Source organism: Populus trichocarpa, chromosome 15 (assembly GCF_000002775.5).
Source record: "Populus trichocarpa isolate Nisqually-1 chromosome 15, P.trichocarpa_v4.1, whole genome shotgun sequence".
NCBI classification, from domain to species: domain Eukaryota; kingdom Viridiplantae; phylum Streptophyta; class Magnoliopsida; order Malpighiales; family Salicaceae; genus Populus; species Populus trichocarpa.
In genome coordinates, this window is record NC_037299.2 from 1264565 (window position 1) to 1283296 (window position 18732).

At 38.0% G+C, this 18732-nt stretch overlaps 1 protein-coding gene across 1 annotated transcript; it reads right to left on the reverse strand.

Annotated features, from left to right (window-relative positions):
• Positions 1 to 10: 10 nt before the first annotated feature.
• LOC18105477 (uncharacterized) lies at positions 11 to 16975 on the reverse strand. Its single transcript, XM_002321979.4, has 7 exons — positions 16215 to 16975; positions 15866 to 15892; positions 15212 to 15766; positions 4767 to 5323; positions 2652 to 3354; positions 1360 to 1386; positions 11 to 1257 (listed from the first exon to the last, which is right to left on the reverse strand). The coding sequence occupies exons 1-7, from the start codon at positions 16894 to 16896 to the stop codon at positions 143 to 145; spliced, it is 3666 nt and encodes a 1221-aa protein (XP_002322015.4). The 5' UTR covers positions 16897 to 16975; the 3' UTR covers positions 11 to 142.
• Between the last annotated feature and the right edge of the window lie 1757 nt (positions 16976 to 18732).

Consider the following 18732-nt stretch of genomic DNA (forward strand, 5'->3'; position numbering starts at 1 on the left):
ACAATGGTCATTGCTGTTAAATATGATTTTGTTTGTCAGTTTCATTTTTTAATTTTTGATGTAGCATTCAAAGATCAGAATCCATGAATAAAAGAAAATATACTCCTGCTAAAGGAGTCGTGTACTGCTGATCATTCCATGGTCAATCTGTTTCAGATATCACTTCCAAAATCTGATGAAGAGGTCTCCCTGGTAAATGTGATTTCATTCTTCCTGGACCCGCCGACGAAAAAGGGCTAGGAGGCATTGTTAATTTGTCTCCTTCTCCTTCCAACATTTGAACTACAGTATTCATTGAGGGACGCTCCACAGGGTGCCACTGAATGCACCATAAACCAACAATTGTCAGCTTCTTTGCAATTTGTGCATCTCCCTCCTTTTCAACCCGGATTATCAGCTCTTCTCCGTTATCCAGGCTGTTGTAGACCCATTCAGGGAAGTAGATTTGGGTGTTGTTCTCTACTTCTTTATCGACAGTTTTCCTTCCTCCAACCATTTCAAGCAACACCATTCCATAACTATAAACATCTGACTTGGAGGACACATTCCCAAAGTTCCTAGAGAAAACTTCAGGTGCAATGTACCCCATGGTTCCTCTAGCTGTAGTCATGGAAACAGCACTCTGATCCTTGGAACATAGTTTCGCCAGACCAAAATCAGAAATTTTTGGACTGAAATTATCGTCTAGCAAGATATTATGAGGTTTGATGTCGAAATGGAGGATTCGCTGATCACAACCTTGGTGAAGATACTCTATTCCCCTAGCTATGCCAAGAGCAATATCCTGAAGTTTCTCCCAACTAAGAGGACAGGTCTTGCCGTGTTCTGAAGATACAAATTTCTCTAGTGATTCATTTGGCAGGTAGTCGTAAACTAGAGCTCTTCTAAATCCATCAGCACAGTAACCGACTAATCGAACAATGTTGACATGATGAATTCTTCCCATTGTTCCCACTTCGTTAACGAACTCTTCACCATTCCCTGTTGAATTGTTCAGGATCTTCACAGCTACAAAGATCTCATTAGAAAGCTTTCCTTTAAACACAGTTCCATATGCACCCTGACCCAATTTCTCCTTGAAATCATTTGTAATCCTTTTTATGTCAGCATAAGTGTATCTAGCGGGCTTGAGAGCTTTATAATCTGCCAAAAAAATTTCAATCCTTTTCTGATGTTGTTTTGCTGCTTTGTCGGAGCTGTAGACACGATAGAGCGCAAAGAGTATCAGCAGCAGAATAGCTGAACCAACAGTTATTACTGCACATGAAACATTTCTAGTCAAGAAAAGACATTCTAGATAGTTTAGCAGATGCTAGGCAAGGAAAGAAGCTCAGAATGCCAAATTTGGAGAAATCTTACCTGCAGCCACTATCTTTTTTATTATGCCTGCACAAGAAAATGGAACTGTCAGCTTCTCAGCAGCATGGCATGACATTTGACAATCATACTTCAATCAGCACAAGTAACTGATGCTCAACATTTATCAACACAGTCGACCTACCGACAAATGGACCGATTTGTTTCCAATTAAGAGTACTTTTAAATTTTGAAAACCTGACATATCCTATAAATGATCCTAATAAGGAGAGAAAAGGTGAGCAAATCCTACTGTATATCGATACAACAACTCGCTAAATAGTTCTGGTTAAAAGGAGATCCTGCACCCAGACATTCCCCAAGCAACATCTGGAAATCACCAATACCCCAAAACAGTGTATGATAAAGCACTACAACCATTCGTCGAGCCACTTATACAAACCACCAATGCCAAGAGTAGCACTACTCATGCTAGGCCAAAACGAACATGACTCAAGAGGTAGACTGTGAAACAAGACTGATGAACCTCATAAATATCAACATATAAAATGCCATGCTGCTGCTTGCCAAAACCCTTATAGCTGCTCCTGCTGCTATTGCTGTTGCTGCTCCCACAGCTGAGAATAACCTCAATTGCCCAAGATTCACCTGAATCACCATCTCCCAAATTTATATCCATCACCAAAATTCACCCCTTGAAGTCCAAGCTCCGATTTGACTGTGTAAGTACTAGTAGCTCAAACAAGAAACTCAATTCCGCCTTAACTAGCTAAACCCTACAAATCCGACTGCATTATACCCAAGACAACTCCCCTCGCAAGATCACCATCTCCTCTAACTAGTCCCCTGACAACGCCTTCAACTGTTTAACCATTACCAACCTGAACTTTCCCTGTAGAACACTAAATTCCAACAACCAAATTGCAGACCTTCATCCACCTCAATGCCTTAGCCACAAACAGGAAAACTGAGCCAAAAAACAACTAAAACACCAGCCTTTTGCAAATGAAAGCAACAGGGCAGTTAGACCAGATGCAGCAGCAGGTTGTAGAATATCAATTATCAAAGCGAACAACTCAAAGCACTAACTTATCATATTCCTCATCCATAGATCCATTGGAAAGGACCAAAGCAGGATCCAATCAAGAGAAAACTAGACGATGGAAGCTAGAGGTGGGTTTAAAGTGTTTTTGATGGGTATTTCAAGAATTCCAATTAAGAATACTTAAATCTTATTTTCTTAAATAAACAAATAATCCAACAGTTCCAAAATAAACACACAATTTGGATTGGCCTCAAATAAACTAAAGCAGAAAGTGTAAGACAAGCTGTACCTTCATTTGATTTAGGCTTGTCATAGCATTCAGTCTCGATCCTATCTGTGTTATTCTTCAATCTGCAGAACTTACCCAGTGCACCACAAAGTCCACATGCCGGTCTTGACCAATTCAAATGAAGAATGTTGTCCCTGCTATTTAAATCATCTGGAACCGATGAAAGGTTATACATCTTGCTACAAGAAGTCAGGTCGAAATAAGTAACGATACTACCAGACATAAAGGCATAAATATCATATCCTGGAACACCAAGGCAAGACGTCCATAGATAAGAGTCTCTCCGCCTTGAAGTGCAGTTGAAAAAGTCCAAGTCCCTCTGTAACTGTGCTGCAAATTTGAAAGGAGATGTTGATAAATTGAAGTTCAGGAGCTGCCTTGGAAGGCAGTTTTCTGGATCAGTTGCAGTGATCAACTCTGATGCATAATCAATATTATTGATGTAGAGTTTCACTGAAGTTGGCAGCTCCAACAATGTTTCTTTCCTGTCAGTGCAAGATAGATCAAACCCAGGATAGCCACAGTAATCTGGCTGCTTGCCTTTGATTCTAAACGGGAATCTTATGACGGGACCATGCTTCTTACACCTTGCTTCTTGGCACATATCTTTAAGGCCAACTCCATGGCTTACAAGGAGTAGCAATAACAAGCAAAGTAAAGAGAGATCCATGTCCATGACTTGGAATATTTTCAGCTCCATGCCCTAACAAATGATCTTATCTTAAAACATCCTTGTTGGTTTGCCTTTATCTCCACTGACTAGCAATATTTCCTTTGACTTGGCTTTATTACCCTATTTGATCAATGCTAGTTTTTGAGGATTAAATTAGTGTTTCTTAATGCCTGCAAGTCTGGATACCATTATTTTTCTTTTCCTTTTGGGTTATGATGTGTAACTGCTAGGAAAAAGGTCAAATATGTCAACTTGAGGAACCACCAGTTTTTTTTTTCTTTTCTTTTTAGAGCATGTTAATTTTTATGTTAAAAAAATAATTTATTTTTTTAAAATAATTTTATTTTGGTATTTTTTTATTATTTTAATATATTGATATTAAAAATATTTTTTTGATACATTTCTAAATAAAAAAAAGTTTGAAAAATAACCATTATTACAATACCAAATATACTTTTAATAGATAAATCTCTAGATTATTACTATAAAAAAAATAGAAAAATATGAGTTTGTGTTTTTTATTTTAAAACAAATTAGTATTGTTTGAAAAAAAGATTTTTCACAAAGTAACACAAGTCAAAAACATTTTAGTAAATAAAAAATCAAGGTTCCTAATAGCAACAATTGGAAATAGAGATTTTCTAAAATGTGCTATAACCTTTTTCTTTTTAAAGATTGAAGAACAAGGCAGATTTAGTGATCATGGACATGTGTCTTGCATTGAGGATGGCTGCAAGTCAGTGCTGACACCATTGTGGATGAAGGGCCTTGATTGGAAGAAGAAAAATGCATAATGGAGGGACTCAATTAATTAAATTAGTAGTTGAGAGACTCAATTAGTCAAACTACAATAGAACAAGGACCACATCTACAATCAACCCTTGCATAAAAAATTGGCACCATTCAGATTTGGGTCTCGAACTTTCTTGTTTTTCATTTTAATTTAATTTTAGTGTATTTAATCTTACCTGTCCCCTTGGCACATATCAGATTCGGAGTACAAGGGTTAATATGAATAACTTTCAAGACTACAGGGAGCACAAATCGTTCAACACCAAAATATTTTTTTTCTTTTTGGTTGAGGTGCACAAGCAAATGCTGGCCAGTTGGGAGACTCCATTAGCAGTGATGATATTTCTGCTAAAATATCGAAGTATCCATTGGAGTTTGGCTTATACGAACCTTTCCAGTTCAGGGGAAAGGTGAAAAACATTTGGAATCAACCTTCCCTCTTATCACTCCAAGAACCAAAAGAATATAGTTCAAAGATTCATACTTTGCACGCATTGATCATATTTATTGAAGGCTTTAGGGTATCCAACAAACTGTGGCTACACTTTGTATGAGGTAGCTTGTGGGAACAATCAAATGGTCCTCTACATGTATTCAGGAAAATATTCATCTGAAAAAACGATTATCTAGTATAGAGATTTGTATGATTACTCTGCCTCGGTGATCACTTCCAGAGCTTGATGAAGAGGTCTCCCCGGCATATTGGCATTCCTTCTTCCTGGACCTGCAGAAGCAAAAGGGCTGGGAGGCATTGTTAATGTGTCCCCTTCTCCTTCCAGCATTTGAACTACAGCATTCATGGAGGGACGATCCACGGGGTGCCATTGAATGCACCAAAGTCCTACAATTGTCAGCTTCTTGGCAATCTGTGCATCACCCTCCTTTTCAATTCTGATTCGCAGCTCTTCTCCATTATCCAGGCTGTTGTAGACCCATTCTGGGAAGTAGATTTGGTTGTTGTTCTCTATCTTATCATCGATAGTCTTCCTCCCCCCAACCATTTCAAGCAGCACCATTCCAAAACCATAAACATCAGACTTGTAGGATACATTACCGAAGTTCCTAGAGAACACTTCAGGTGCAATGTACCCCATGGTTCCTCTAGCTGTAGTCATGGAAACTGCACTCTGATCCTTGGAGCATAGTTTCGCCAGACCGAAATCAGAGATTTTTGGATTGAAATTGTCGTCTAGCAAGATGTTATGAGGTTTGATGTCGAAATGGAGGATTCGCTGATCACAACCTTGGTGAAGATACTCTATTCCTTTGGCCATGCCAAGGCAATATCCTGAAGTTTCTCCCAACTAAGAGCGGACGCGTCGCCATGCTCTGAAGATATAAATTTCTCTAGTGATTCATTTGACAGGTAGTCGTAAACTAGAGCTCTTCTAAATCCATCAGCACAGTAGCCGACTAAGCGAATAACGTTGACGTGATGGATTTTTCCCATTGTTCCCACTTCATTAATGAACTCTTCTCCATTCCCTGTTGAATTGTTCAGGATCTTCACTGCTACAAAGATCTCATCAGAAAGCTGTCCTTTGAACACAGTTCCATACGCTCCCTGACCCAACTTGTCCTTGAATTCATTCGTAATCCTTTTTATGTCGGCATACGTATATCTGGTGGGCTTGAAAGCTTTATAATCTGCCAAAAAGTTTTCAATCCTTTTCTGATTTTCTTTCGCTGCTTTGTCAGAGCTGTAGACACGGAAGGCTGCAAAAAAAACCAGTAATAGAAGAACCGAACCCACGGTCGCGACTGCATAGAAAACATTTGTGATCAATAAATCATCAATTTAGTTTAGAAGTTGCTAGGTAAGGAAAGAAGTTGAAAATGCCAAATTCGCAGAATTCTCACCTGAAGCCTCTATCTTTTTCTTGATGTCTGGAAAGAAAATATATGGTATCGTCAGCTTCTTTAGCAGCATGTATTTGAGAATAATAATCCATGGATTCTATGGAAACCATGACAAAGGAGCCTAATTCCAAAGATTTATCAAGTAGCCAACCTAATGATATATGGACAGATTTGTTTCCAATTAAGTTCACTTCAAACTTATTTTTATGTTCAACTTGACATGGATACTATATATTTCATCTCTAATGCTTGAAGAACTGACAAGAAAATTTGATTTTCTAAACTAACAAATGACCCAATAGTTCCAAGATGAACAGAAAAATGTGCAAGACAGACCATACCTTCTTTTGATTTAGGCTTGTCATAGCATTCAGTTCCAAGCCCAGCACTGTTATTCTTCGATCTGCAGAACTTGCCATGAGCTTCACAATGTACACATTCTGGCCCTGACCAATTCAAATGAAGTATATTGTTCTGCCAAAAGATTTCCCGTGGAATTGATGAAAGATTATACATCTTGGTACAAGAAGTCAGGTCGCTATAGCCGATGGGATAAGAGGAAAAATAGGCAAAAATATCATATCCAGGACCACTAAGGCAAGCCAGTTGCCGAGATGTATCTCCCTTCCATGATGTACAGTTGAAAAATGCATAATCATCCTGCTCCATGTCTCCAAACTTGAAAGGAGACGTAGACAAATTGAAGTGTCTGAGCTGTCCTGGGAGGCATTGATCTGGGTCACTAGCGATGATCAACTGTGATGCGTAGTCAATTTTGTTGACGTATAGTTTCACAGAATTTGGTAGCAGCAACAACGTTTCTCTCCTGTCCGTGCAGGATAGCTCAAACCCAGGATAGCTACAGTTATCTGGCTGCTTTTTGTAAATCGATAAGAGAAGAATAGAATTGAGAAGAATAGAATTTGCTGGAATGAGAATTATTATTGATTGCATCGCATATTTATAAAAAAGTATATACAGTTATTCTCATCTACTAGGAATCCAACACTTCCTCGGAATTCATTGTCCTATAGACTTAGTATTACAGTAGGGAACTCATGTAAGTTATTCATTCCTAATATATCTCTAACAGGATTCCTAACACTCCCCCTCAAGTTGGAGAGTGGATGTCCTGCACTCCCAACTTGTGAATCATAGGAATGAAGACATCTTTTCCTAAGGGTTTGGTGAAGATGTCTGCCAATTGATGTTCAGAATGAACATGTCTTGTTATCACTGAGCCATCTTGAATTTTGTCCCTGATATAGTGACAGTCCATCTCAATATGTCGGGTGCGCTCATGAAAGACTGGGTTGGCTGCAATGTGTAATGCAGCCTTGTTATCACAATGTAGCAAAGCAGGTTCATGATGTAAAAGGCCTAAATCCCTCAACAGACATCGGAGCCATGTCAACTCACAACATGCTCCTGTCATTGCACGATACTCTGCCTCTGCAGAGGAGAGTGAGACTGTTTTCTGTCGTTTTGATCTCCAGGATATCAACGAGGGTCCAAGGAACACACAATAACCCGTGGTAGACCTCCGAGTCAGTGGGCAACCTGCCCAATCTGAGTCTGAATAGGCTCTTAATTTGTAATCAGTGTGTGAAGGAAAGAATAACCCTTGACCAGGTGCCCCTTTCAGATATCGAACAACCCGAAGAGCAGCTTCCATATGAAGCTTCCGGGGTTGGTGCATAAATCTGCTCAGAACATGCACAGCATAAGTGATATCTGGTCTTGAAACAGTCAAATAAATCAATCTACCAACCAATCTTCTAAAACGACCCGGATCTTTAAGCAAGTCGCTCTTGTCTGATAATTTTAAGCCACGTTCCATAGGTGTATCAATAGGGGCTGCACCCAACAATCCTGCATCCTCAATAATTTCCAATGCATATTTACGTTGAGAAATGAAAATGCCGTTCTTAGAAGCTGAGAACTCTATACCAAGGAAGTATTTTAAGGGGCCAAGATCTTTAAGGTGGAAATGGCTATGCAGAAATTTCTTTTTCATAGCGATACTGTCGCGATCGTTTCTAGTAATCAAAATATCATCAACATATATTAAAAGGGCAGTGAAGGACTTATCTCGTTGTCTGGTGAATAAAGAGTGGTCGGCTTGAGATTGTTTGAATCCAGCAGAGCAAATGGCTTCAGAGAACTTGGCGAACCATTGGCGTGATGCTTGCTTCAGCCCGTATAAGGACTTATGAAGATGGCATACCAAGTCTTCCTCCCCCTGTCGAAGAAGCCCTGGCGGCGGAGACATATAAATCTCCTCTGATAATTCACCGTGGAGAAACGCGTTGTGAACATCCAATTGATGGAGGGTCCAACCACGAGCTGCGGCCAGAGCAAGCAAGCAACGGACAGAAACAATTTTGGCAGTTGGGGAGAAAGTGTCCTGATAGTCGATTCCCTCAAGTTGGGTGAAACCCTTAGCCACCAAACGGGCTTTGTATCTCTCCACAGAGCCATCAGATCGGTGCTTGACTTTGTAGACCCAGCGACAGCCAATCAAAGTTTTGCCCTGTGGAAGAGAAGTGAGTGACCAAGTACCATTCTGCTGAAGAGCTTGTAGTTCAGAGAGCATGGCGGCCTGCCACTCAGGATGAGCAGCTGCTTCTGAATAGGATTTAGGTTCCATGGTATGGCTAATTTGAGCAATAAATGAATGATGTGGAGATGTATATCTGTGATAGGAAACATAATTGGATAATGGATAGCGAGTACCTTGGTTCAGACCTAGTGGGGAGGAGGGTGATTGGCCGGAGAAAACATGGGAGCAGACATAGTCACGAAGCTTGACCGGGGGGCCAATATGGCGGCTGGATCGGCGAAGCGGGGTGGGTGCAGGTGTGATTGGTGGGCTGATTTCTAAAGAGAGGGGGGTTGGCGCAATGGAACCTGGTTCCAAAGAGGGTGAAGTAGTGGAGGGTGGTGTTTGAGCCGAAATGATGGTGGAAGGTGTGTTGGAGCAATCAGTGGGATGAGTGTCAAGGTTAATGGGTTTGGGGCGGCGTGTGTAGGTGCGTAGAGTGGTGGGAGGTGGGGAAGAGTGTGTGGTGGAAAGGGGAATTTGGGTAGGTAGGGGTGGTTGTGGTGAAGAGGATGGTGGAAAGGGAAAGGTGGTGGTGTCGGTATGGATTAGGGGAATGGGTCCAGGATTGTAAGGTGGGGAGGAAGGAGTGGGATGGGTAAATGCATAAGGAAAAATGTTTTCATGAAATATGACATCGCGGCTAGTAAAAATTTTTTCGTTTGATAAATCAAACAATTTATAAGCTTTTTGACCGGGAGGATACCCAAGAAAAATAGAAGGGATGGAACGAGGAGCAAATTTATGAGTAATGCGGACATTGGTAGCATAAGCCAAACAACCGAAGACACGAAGATGAGAAAAGGAAGGTGGTTTGGAAAAGAGAAGTTCAAAAGGGGTTTTGAAGGAGAGGACAGGAGATGGGAGGCGATTGATGATGTGAGTAGCAGTAAGGGCACATTCCCCCCAAAATTGGGTGGAGAGGTGAGCTTGAAATCTTAAAGCTCGAGCTACTTGTAGAATGTGACGATGTTTGCGTTCCACAACCTCATTTTGTTGAGGTGTGTAAACACAAGAACGTTGGAAAATGACACCATTATTGTGAAAAAAGGTGCGAAGTGATATAAATTCTCCCCCGTTGTCACTTCGAAAAATTTTAATATGAGCTTCAAATTGAGTGAAAACGTAACGGAAAATTTTTTTTAGAATTGATTGCGTCTCACTTTTATGTCGCATTAAGAAAATCCATGTGAAACGTGAGAAGTCATCAACAATAGTGAGAAAAAAACGAGCACCAGAAATGGAAGGGTGTCGATAAGGACCCCAAATGTCACAATGAATTAATGCAAAAGGTTTTGTAGAAGAAATTACACTAGAATGGAAAGGTAGACGACTCTGTTTTGCCAAAGGACATACATGGCAAGTATTATTGGACTGAATGGAAAAATTTAAAAAATTTTGAGCAATGAAGCGTAAACGAGAAGGTGATGTATGGCCTAAGCGATTATGCCAAAGGTTGGTGGATGAGGTGATGAGATTGCAGGTTGGTTGATTGATGGTGGGGGTTTGTTTAGATGTATATTGCTTCGTTGCCAGAGCCACCAAATAGTAAAGTCCGTTATGTTGTTTACCCAAACCAATCATCCTCCTCGTAGCCAGATCCTGCAATAGACACCAATAAGGAAAGAAGATTATTGAGCAATTAAGGTCTCTTGTCAAGCGACTGACAGATAACAAGTCTACTTTGAATGTAGGGACACACAACACATTGTGTAAATAATAGACAGAATTAATGGGTAAAGATCCCTTTGCCACAATGTCAGCCTTTTGTCCACTGGGCATTAGTACCGGTGGTAATGAACATTTGGTGTGCTTCTCAGTGAATAATTTAGAAGAGATATGATCTGTTGCGCCGCTATCGATGATCCAATTGCGGGAAGTAACTTTAGACAAACCTGGTTTAGTTACGGCATTCGCATGAGGACTAGAACCTTCAGTTTTATTGTCTAGGAGTGACAAGAGCTGTTTTAATTGATCCTGTGAAATACCGATAACTGGTTGCTCATTTTCGGCTGTGGACACATGATTAGCTATGTGTTTATTGTTATTGAAACGCTTTGATCCTGACCCATATTTTGTCTTTGGATGACCCGCTGGATACCCATGTAATTGATAGCATGTTTGCACCCAATGACCCGCTTCTTCACAGTGTGTACAATAAGGACGCCCTCTGCCAAAGGTTGGGCGTCGTCCATCCTGTTGAAATCGTCGTCCTCCACTGAAATTCCCTGCTGGTTTCTCTTGTGATCTGAATCCTTGTGGCCCATATGAGTTGTTGAAGCGCTCTGATCTCCCAAATCCTGCACTGAGATGTTCAGTTGATCGATTGTTGCTATTACGGACTGCCATGGCAGCACTACCACTGGAATCACCTCCTGTATGCATTGAGCTTAGGAGGCGCTGTTTTTCTTCTTGTGAGATGGAGGAATATGCTTGCCGCACTGAAGGAAGAGGATTCATTAAGAGGATTTGACCGCGAATGGCACTGTAAGATTCGTTTAATCCCATCAAAAACTGCATCAATTTTTGTTGTTCTTGCTGCGTTCCATGTACAGTGTCGTTGTAGGAGGCTAGTTCATCCCACAACCCCTTCAATTTTGTGTAATAGGTAGAAACTGAGAGCTGCTCTTGTCGAAGGCAAGCAATGTCGCGCTGAATTTCAAAGATGCGAGGCGCGTTGCTGTGAGAAAATCGTTCATGAAGGTCTTCCCAAACTTCATAAGCAGTTGAATAATATATCACACTATCTGATATTTCTGGATTAAGGGTGCTAATAATCCAAGAGTGAACCATGTCGTTGCACCGGGACCAGGCTGCATGTTCTTCAGGATCATTGTCTTCTGAGGGAGCTCTGATCGAGCCATTGACAAAGCCCAATTTGTTTTTGGAGTTTAAAGCCAATGTCATTGCTCTTTTCCACGTAGAGTAGTTATCTCCATTTAAGGGCTTTGAGATTAAAATCAGTCCAGGATGATCTGAATGATGAGTAAAGAAGGGGTTTGAGAGATTTGCTTTTGTAAGATCCATGCTCTGAAGGTTTTGTGGTTTCTAGGTTTAAAGGATGGAAACAGAGAAGATAAAGACTGATGTGGAAGGAGGAACGAAACAGAGAATTGATGAAAATTTTGATGGAGATAATTAGTCCAGCTCTGATACCATGTAAATCGATAAGAGAAGAATAGAATTGAGAAGAATAGAATTTGCTGGAATGAGAATTATTATTGATTGCATCGCATATTTATACAAGAGTCTATACAGTTATTCTCATCTACTAGGAATCCAACACTTCCTCGGAATTCATTGTCCTATAGACTTAGTATTACAGTAGGGAACTCATGTAAGTTATTCATTCCTAATATATCTCTAACAGGATTCCTAACACTTTTCTCTGAGGCTGAATGGAAATCTTACGGCTGGACCGTGGTTCTCACACCTCGCTTCTTGGCACAGATCATTAAGGCCAACTCCATGACCTACAAGGACCAGCATCAACAAGCCAACTACAGAGAGATCCATTTCCAAAGACAAGTTCTTTTGCGCTCAGCAGCCCTGCAAATGATGTTCTTATCTTGAGAATGCAACTTGTGGTTTGGCTCTTTAGAGTAATTTCTGCTTACTTTACTCCATTGACTTAAATCATGGAAAAATATTTCAAGAACTGTCATGGTCTTTGTGGAATATATTTTTGCGTGTGAGGTAGTGAGATTGGGATGTGAAATTGCTAGGAAAGTCGGAGCCAAATCTGTCACCTCAAGAAAGCATGGAATTGTAACCAAAGGTTAGGGATAAGTCATAAGTTGTTGTCTAGTTACTCTAGTTTGTAAATTTTCCATGGATTAGATAAGCAAGAATCCTTCTTCCATCCCAAGAGAAAGCATTAAATTTTGTGTGATTTTTCTTCCATTTTAAGAGAGATCAAATATTTTTTGAAAACTAAAGTACGGTCATCTAAAGCAATACAATGTTCCCATTTCCATAGTTGATGCATAGCTCAGAAATTCTTCCTTGATGCAGAATTTCAATGCACATAGATGTTGAAAGAGATGAATTATAAATTGGTTTTAGGTTTTTTTTTTTAGTGTTAAGGTTTAAGAATATACCATGACAATGCTAGTGATGATTATTTTATGTTAAGGTGTTGATGTTTTCCAAACAAGTTGATTATAACCAAGAAAACCTCATTAAGCCTCAACACATTTAAATTTGATGTTTTGTTAGTGTTTTCCAACCCCACCTACATTAAGTCTCAATACACAAAAAATTAAATTATATAAAATTTAACTGTATTTTAATTCAAGCCTAAAACATCCTAAAATAATCCAACATATTCCTCAAAAACCTATATATCCAGTCCTCATATTAAATCAATTAAGCCAAATTAACACCCTAAAACATTAATTAAACATCTTAAATTACCCAAAATCCTCTAACCAAACCAATAGACTCAAGCCTAAAACAACAAGATGTCTAACTTTCACTTCTTCTTTCCTTTTGTACTTTCTCCTTTCTTTTTTTTCCCCTTCTTTCCCTCCCTTTTTTTTACGTTCCTCTTTTTTTTTTTTATTGACTTCCTATTTATATTTGTCAAAAATATACGAAATGATCCAAAATATCCCTAAATTATTTATACCCTTAACTATTCATCAAATGGTATAAATGTCTTTTCCAATCCATTATTTTCAACATATTACAAAATGTATTAATGGAGTTCTCATATTATTAATTTGATCAATTGAGTCCCTGTACTATTTATAAAGATATTAGCGGTGTTTTGATACATGTTCCTATTGACTAAATCTAGCTTGGTATTCAATTTGTAAAAGAAAAAAAACGATCAACAAATTATATTTGATTTTTATGAACTTTGAATTATTTAAGATAATTAAATAATATAAATAACAACAATGTAAAACCCTAAGATATCCCGTAACTAAATTAAAAACTTATCTTTAAATTACTGTTTCTTTTTCTTAATTATTTTAATGGAATTTATGGGATATTTTGATGTTTTTTTGTTGTTTTAAAATTATTATATCTCTTCCTAGCTTTTTTTGCCTTTTAAGAACTAAGGATCATGATAGATTTGTCAACATAAAAACGTGTCATGTATCGAGTGTGATGGAAACTCGTTGCTAATTCCATCATGGATGAATGGTTCTGATTGCAAACAAAACGAGTATTTAATGGAATTAATGAATTAAATCAGCCGTCATGGGACTTGATTAGTCAAATTACAATAGTTTAGGGACCAAAAGTAACTATTTCAGAAAATACCGGCAATAATCAAATTTGGGTATAAGACTTTTTTAAATTAAATTTTATTATATTAATCTCAATTGTCACCCAGGCACATATCAGAGCCTCAATTTTACAAGCCTAACAGAGTTAGCAACCCATCCACCTCGTCAGATATGAAAGCAGGGGACGCGCACACAAACAAAATTCTGAAGTTGAAGGACCACCACGACCAAATTCAGAGTAGGATGAATTAATCCTTGTCAAAACTCAAAGTCCTTGAACTGGATGTTTGGTGCTGAACCAGATATCTGGAACAGTCAGTACTATGCTATTTCACGAAGTTGATGCAGAGCAAAAGAGTTTTTCCTCTCTTTTTTTTGGTTGGAATGCACAAGCTAGCAAATGCTGGCCATATGGAAAAGCTCAATACTTTTGATGGGGGACTGCATCAGCAGTGATGATAGTTCTGTTGAAACATTCAAATATCCATTGGAGTCTGGCTCATACCTTTCCAATCCAGGGGAAAGGCGAAAAACATTCGAAATTAACCTTCATTCTTATCACTTAAAGAACCAAAGAATAGAGTTCAAAGATTCATAATCTGTATGCATTGATCATATTTATTGAAAGCTTTAGGGGATCCACCAAAATGTGGTTACACCTTATATGAGCTAGCTTGTGAGAACAATCGAGTAGTTCAGGAAAATACTCCAGTTACGGAGACCTCTTTCACCGGCTTCTATTCAGCAATGAACACGCTAAGGATGTCACCGAAGAGTGTAAATCAAGTGAAGTCTCCTGAAAAAACGATTATCTAGTATAGAGCATTGTATGGTCACTCTGCCTCTGAGATCACTTCCAAAGCTTGATGAAGAGGTCTCCCCGGCATATTGACATTCCTTCTTTCTTGACCTGCAGAAGCAAAAGGGCTGGGAGGCATTGTTAATGTGTCCCCTGCTCCTTCCAACATTTGAACTACAGCATTCATTGAGGGACGATCCACAGGGTGCCATTGAATGCACCAAAGTCCTACAATTGTCAGCTTCTTGGCAATCTGTGCATCACCCTCCTTTTCAATTCTGATTCTCAGCTCTTCTCCATTATCCAGGCTGTTGTAGACCCATTCTGGGAAGTAGATTTGGTTGTTGTTCTCTATCTTATCATCGATAGTCTTCCTCCCTCCAACCATTTCAAGCAGCACCATTCCAAAACTATAAACATCAGACTTGTAGGATACATTACCGAAGTTCCTAGAGAACACTTCAGGTGCAATGTACCCCAAGGTTCCTCTAGCTGTAGTCATGGAAACTGCACTCTGATCCTTGGAGCATAGTTTCGCCAGACCAAAATCAGAGATTTTTGGATTGAAATTGTCGTCTAGCAAGATGTTATGAGGTTTGATGTCGAAATGGAGGATTCGCTGATCACAACCTTGGTGAAGATACTCTATTCCTTTGGCCATGCCAAGAGCAATATCCTGAAGTTTCTCCCAACTAAGAGCGGATGCGTCGCCATGCTCTGAAGATATAAATTTCTCTAGTGATTCATTTGACAGGTAGTCGTAAACTAGAGCTCTTCTGAACCCATCAGCACAGTAGCCGACTAAGCGAATAACGTTGACGTGATGGATTTTTCCCATTGTTCCCACTTCATTAACGAACTCTTCTCCATTCCCTGTTGAATTGTTCAGGATCTTCACGGCTACAAAGATCTCATCAGAAAGCTGTCCTTTGAACACAGTTCCATACGCTCCCTGACCCAACTTGTCCTTGAATTCATTCGTAATCCTTTTTATGTCGGCATACGTATATCTGGTGGGCTTGAAAGCTTTATAATCTGCCAAAAAGTTTTCAATCCTTTTCTGATTTTCTTTCGCTGCTTTGTCAGAGCTGTAGACACGGTAGGCTGCAAAAAAAACCAGTAATAGAAGAACCGAACCCACGGTCGCGACTGCAAATAAAACATTTGTGATCAAGAAGTCATCAATATAGTTTAGAAGTTGCAAGATAAGGAGAGAAGTTGAAAATGCTATATTCGCAGAATTCTCACCTGCAGCCGCTATCTTTATCCTGATGCCTGTGAAAGAAAATTTATGGTATCATCAGTTTCTTTAACAGCATGCATTTGAGAATCATTATCCATGGATTCTATGCAAATCAGGACTAATTAGCAGAAATTCCTAATAATTATCATTTATCAACTACCCAATCTACTGATAATTGGACTGATTTATTTCCAATTAAGATTACTTAAACTTATTTTTCGGTTCTACTTGACATGGATACTATATGTTTCATTACTAATACTTGAAGAACTCATAAACAAATTTGATTTTATTAACTTACAAATAATCCAATAGTTTAAAAGTGAACTGAGAAAGGTGTAAGAAAGACCATACCTTCATTTGATTTAGGCTTGTCATAGCATTCAGTGTCAAGCCTAGCACTAGTCTTCCATCTGCAGAACTTGCCTTGTGCTTCACAAAGTCTACATGCTGGCATTGACCAATTCAAACGTAGTATTTTTTCCTCCATCATGATTTCCATTGGAACTGATGAAAGATTATATATCTTAGTACAAGATGTCAGGTCTGTATAGCTGATGAGATAATCAGATCTATAGGCAAAAATATCATATCCAGGACCACTAAGGCAAGCCAGTTTCTGATATGTATCTCCCTTCCATGATGTACAGTTGAAAATTGCATAATCATCCTGCTGCATGTCTCGAAACTTGAAAGGAGATGTAGACAAATTGAAGTTTCTGAGTTGCTTTGGAAAGCATTTATCTGGGTCAGCAGCAAAGATCAGCTGTGATGTATAGTCAATTTTGTTGACGTATAGTTTCACAGAATTTGGTAGCTGCAACAACGTTTCTGTCCTGTCCGTGCAGGATAGCTCAAACCCAGGATAGCCACAGTCATCTGGCTGCTTTTCTTTGAGGCTGAATGGAAATCTTATGGCTGGACCGTCTTTCTTACACCTCACTTCTTGGCACCGATCAGGAAGGAGTTGATCAGGAAGGCCAACTCCATGACCTACAAGGACCAGCATCAACAAGCCAACTACAGAGAGATCCATTTCCAAAGACAAGTTCTTTTGAGCTCAGCTGCCCTGCAAATGATGTTGTTATTTTTTTTTTTTTTAATTTAATATGAGTGTTTGGACCAAGAACACACATCTATGATGTTATTATTTTGAGATTGTAACTTGTGGTTTGGCTCTTTACACATATAGTTGACTTGAAATATTCAATGACTTTCTCAATTTGAAATAAAAAAAATATATTATTTCTTTCCGTGTGGGGTAACGATGTTGTGGTGCTGGGAAGAGTCAGGAGTCAAATCTGCCACCTTGAGAAAGCATTAACTCTTGTGACCATAGTATACGGAAAAAATATAGTCAAGTTTGTCATTTTCCACGAAAAAGATGAGCAATATCCCTTCTTCCATGATCCATCCCTAGAGGCAGCACTAAATTGATTTTTAAAAAACGTTAAATTATGTGTCATTTTTCTTCATGAACGTGGAGTTTTTGATTCATGGAAATGTTGGCCTCTCAATATGATATGCAGTGGAAACTAAACCATTAAATAAAATTATTTAGGAGTTTTTATGATTTTATTAGATAAATTTAGAGTTATTTAATTATTTATTATCTGAAAATCTGATTTTTTCGGTTTTAAATAATTTTTTAAAGATTGGACTGTCGCAAACCACAAGTCGTTCAATTGTTCGCCTTCCAACAGTAATTCATACAAACCACCCGTGAGAAATCTCTTAAATTCTTATTTAAAAGAGAGAGATTGCTATGCCAAAAGTGCTAACTCTAATTTTATATTTTTGTAATTTTTTATCTAACAAACAATAACTCTTAAAAATAAGAGTCATAACTTACTATTTATAAAAAAATAAAAAACCCTATAAATTGATAAAATATCAATTTTTCACATGAATAATATTTATATATTAAATCAAGATAATTTTAAAAATTAACTCAATCAAGTCCTTACTTGATTTTTCTAGGTCTAGATATATAATCCATGTATTAATTATATTCTAGTTCTAAATTTTAAAAGATATTTTAATCAAGTCATACTTAATTAAATCATCCCAATTTAATTTATGACTAATAATTCTTAATATGTGTAATCCATTAGATTCCTAATATGTTAGTTCAAATATAAATTATAATTATAATTAAATAGAATTAAATAATTTAATTTATTATCAATTAAACAATTGATTAATTTATATTTGAAGATTAAGTGCATCGTCTAGCAACATGGCATGATCCTCCAAATATTAGAAAAATCATTAGTGGTTTGACTTAACTTTTATAATGACTGATTTCTCAGTGTAATTAATATCATTTCATCAATAATGTTTCGATTTAACATTAAAGCAATGAGTATATTTGCCATGTTAAATTATGTTTGTTTTATACATAATAGTCATTGATCGTATGAATAAGATTTGAAACTCTTTTAAAATCTCATTCCACTTTGGCAAATGATTTCTCAGTTAATACTATTTGAGAACAGATGAAACATTTTTCCTAATTAACTTAGGGTAATGAATCATCTCTTAATCATTCAAATACCTTAATATAGTTTATGCTATACCCAATATCTGTTCTTTCATTACCTCAATTAAAATAACATGTAACATGATCAAAACATAATATTATCTATATAAAATGACTTAATGATCTCAAGTCTAAGAATCATTTACACAACATACAGTCAAATGAGTCTTTCCATAGATATATGTGATCTTTCCATATGGAATTCTCATGCAGGTTAGTTCAGTGTACATGTTTTGTGACAAACACTTACATATTAGTTCGAGGTATCCCTTATACCTTAGCTTATGAGAATAATTGATTCCTTTCATAAAAAAATAAACATAATATGTA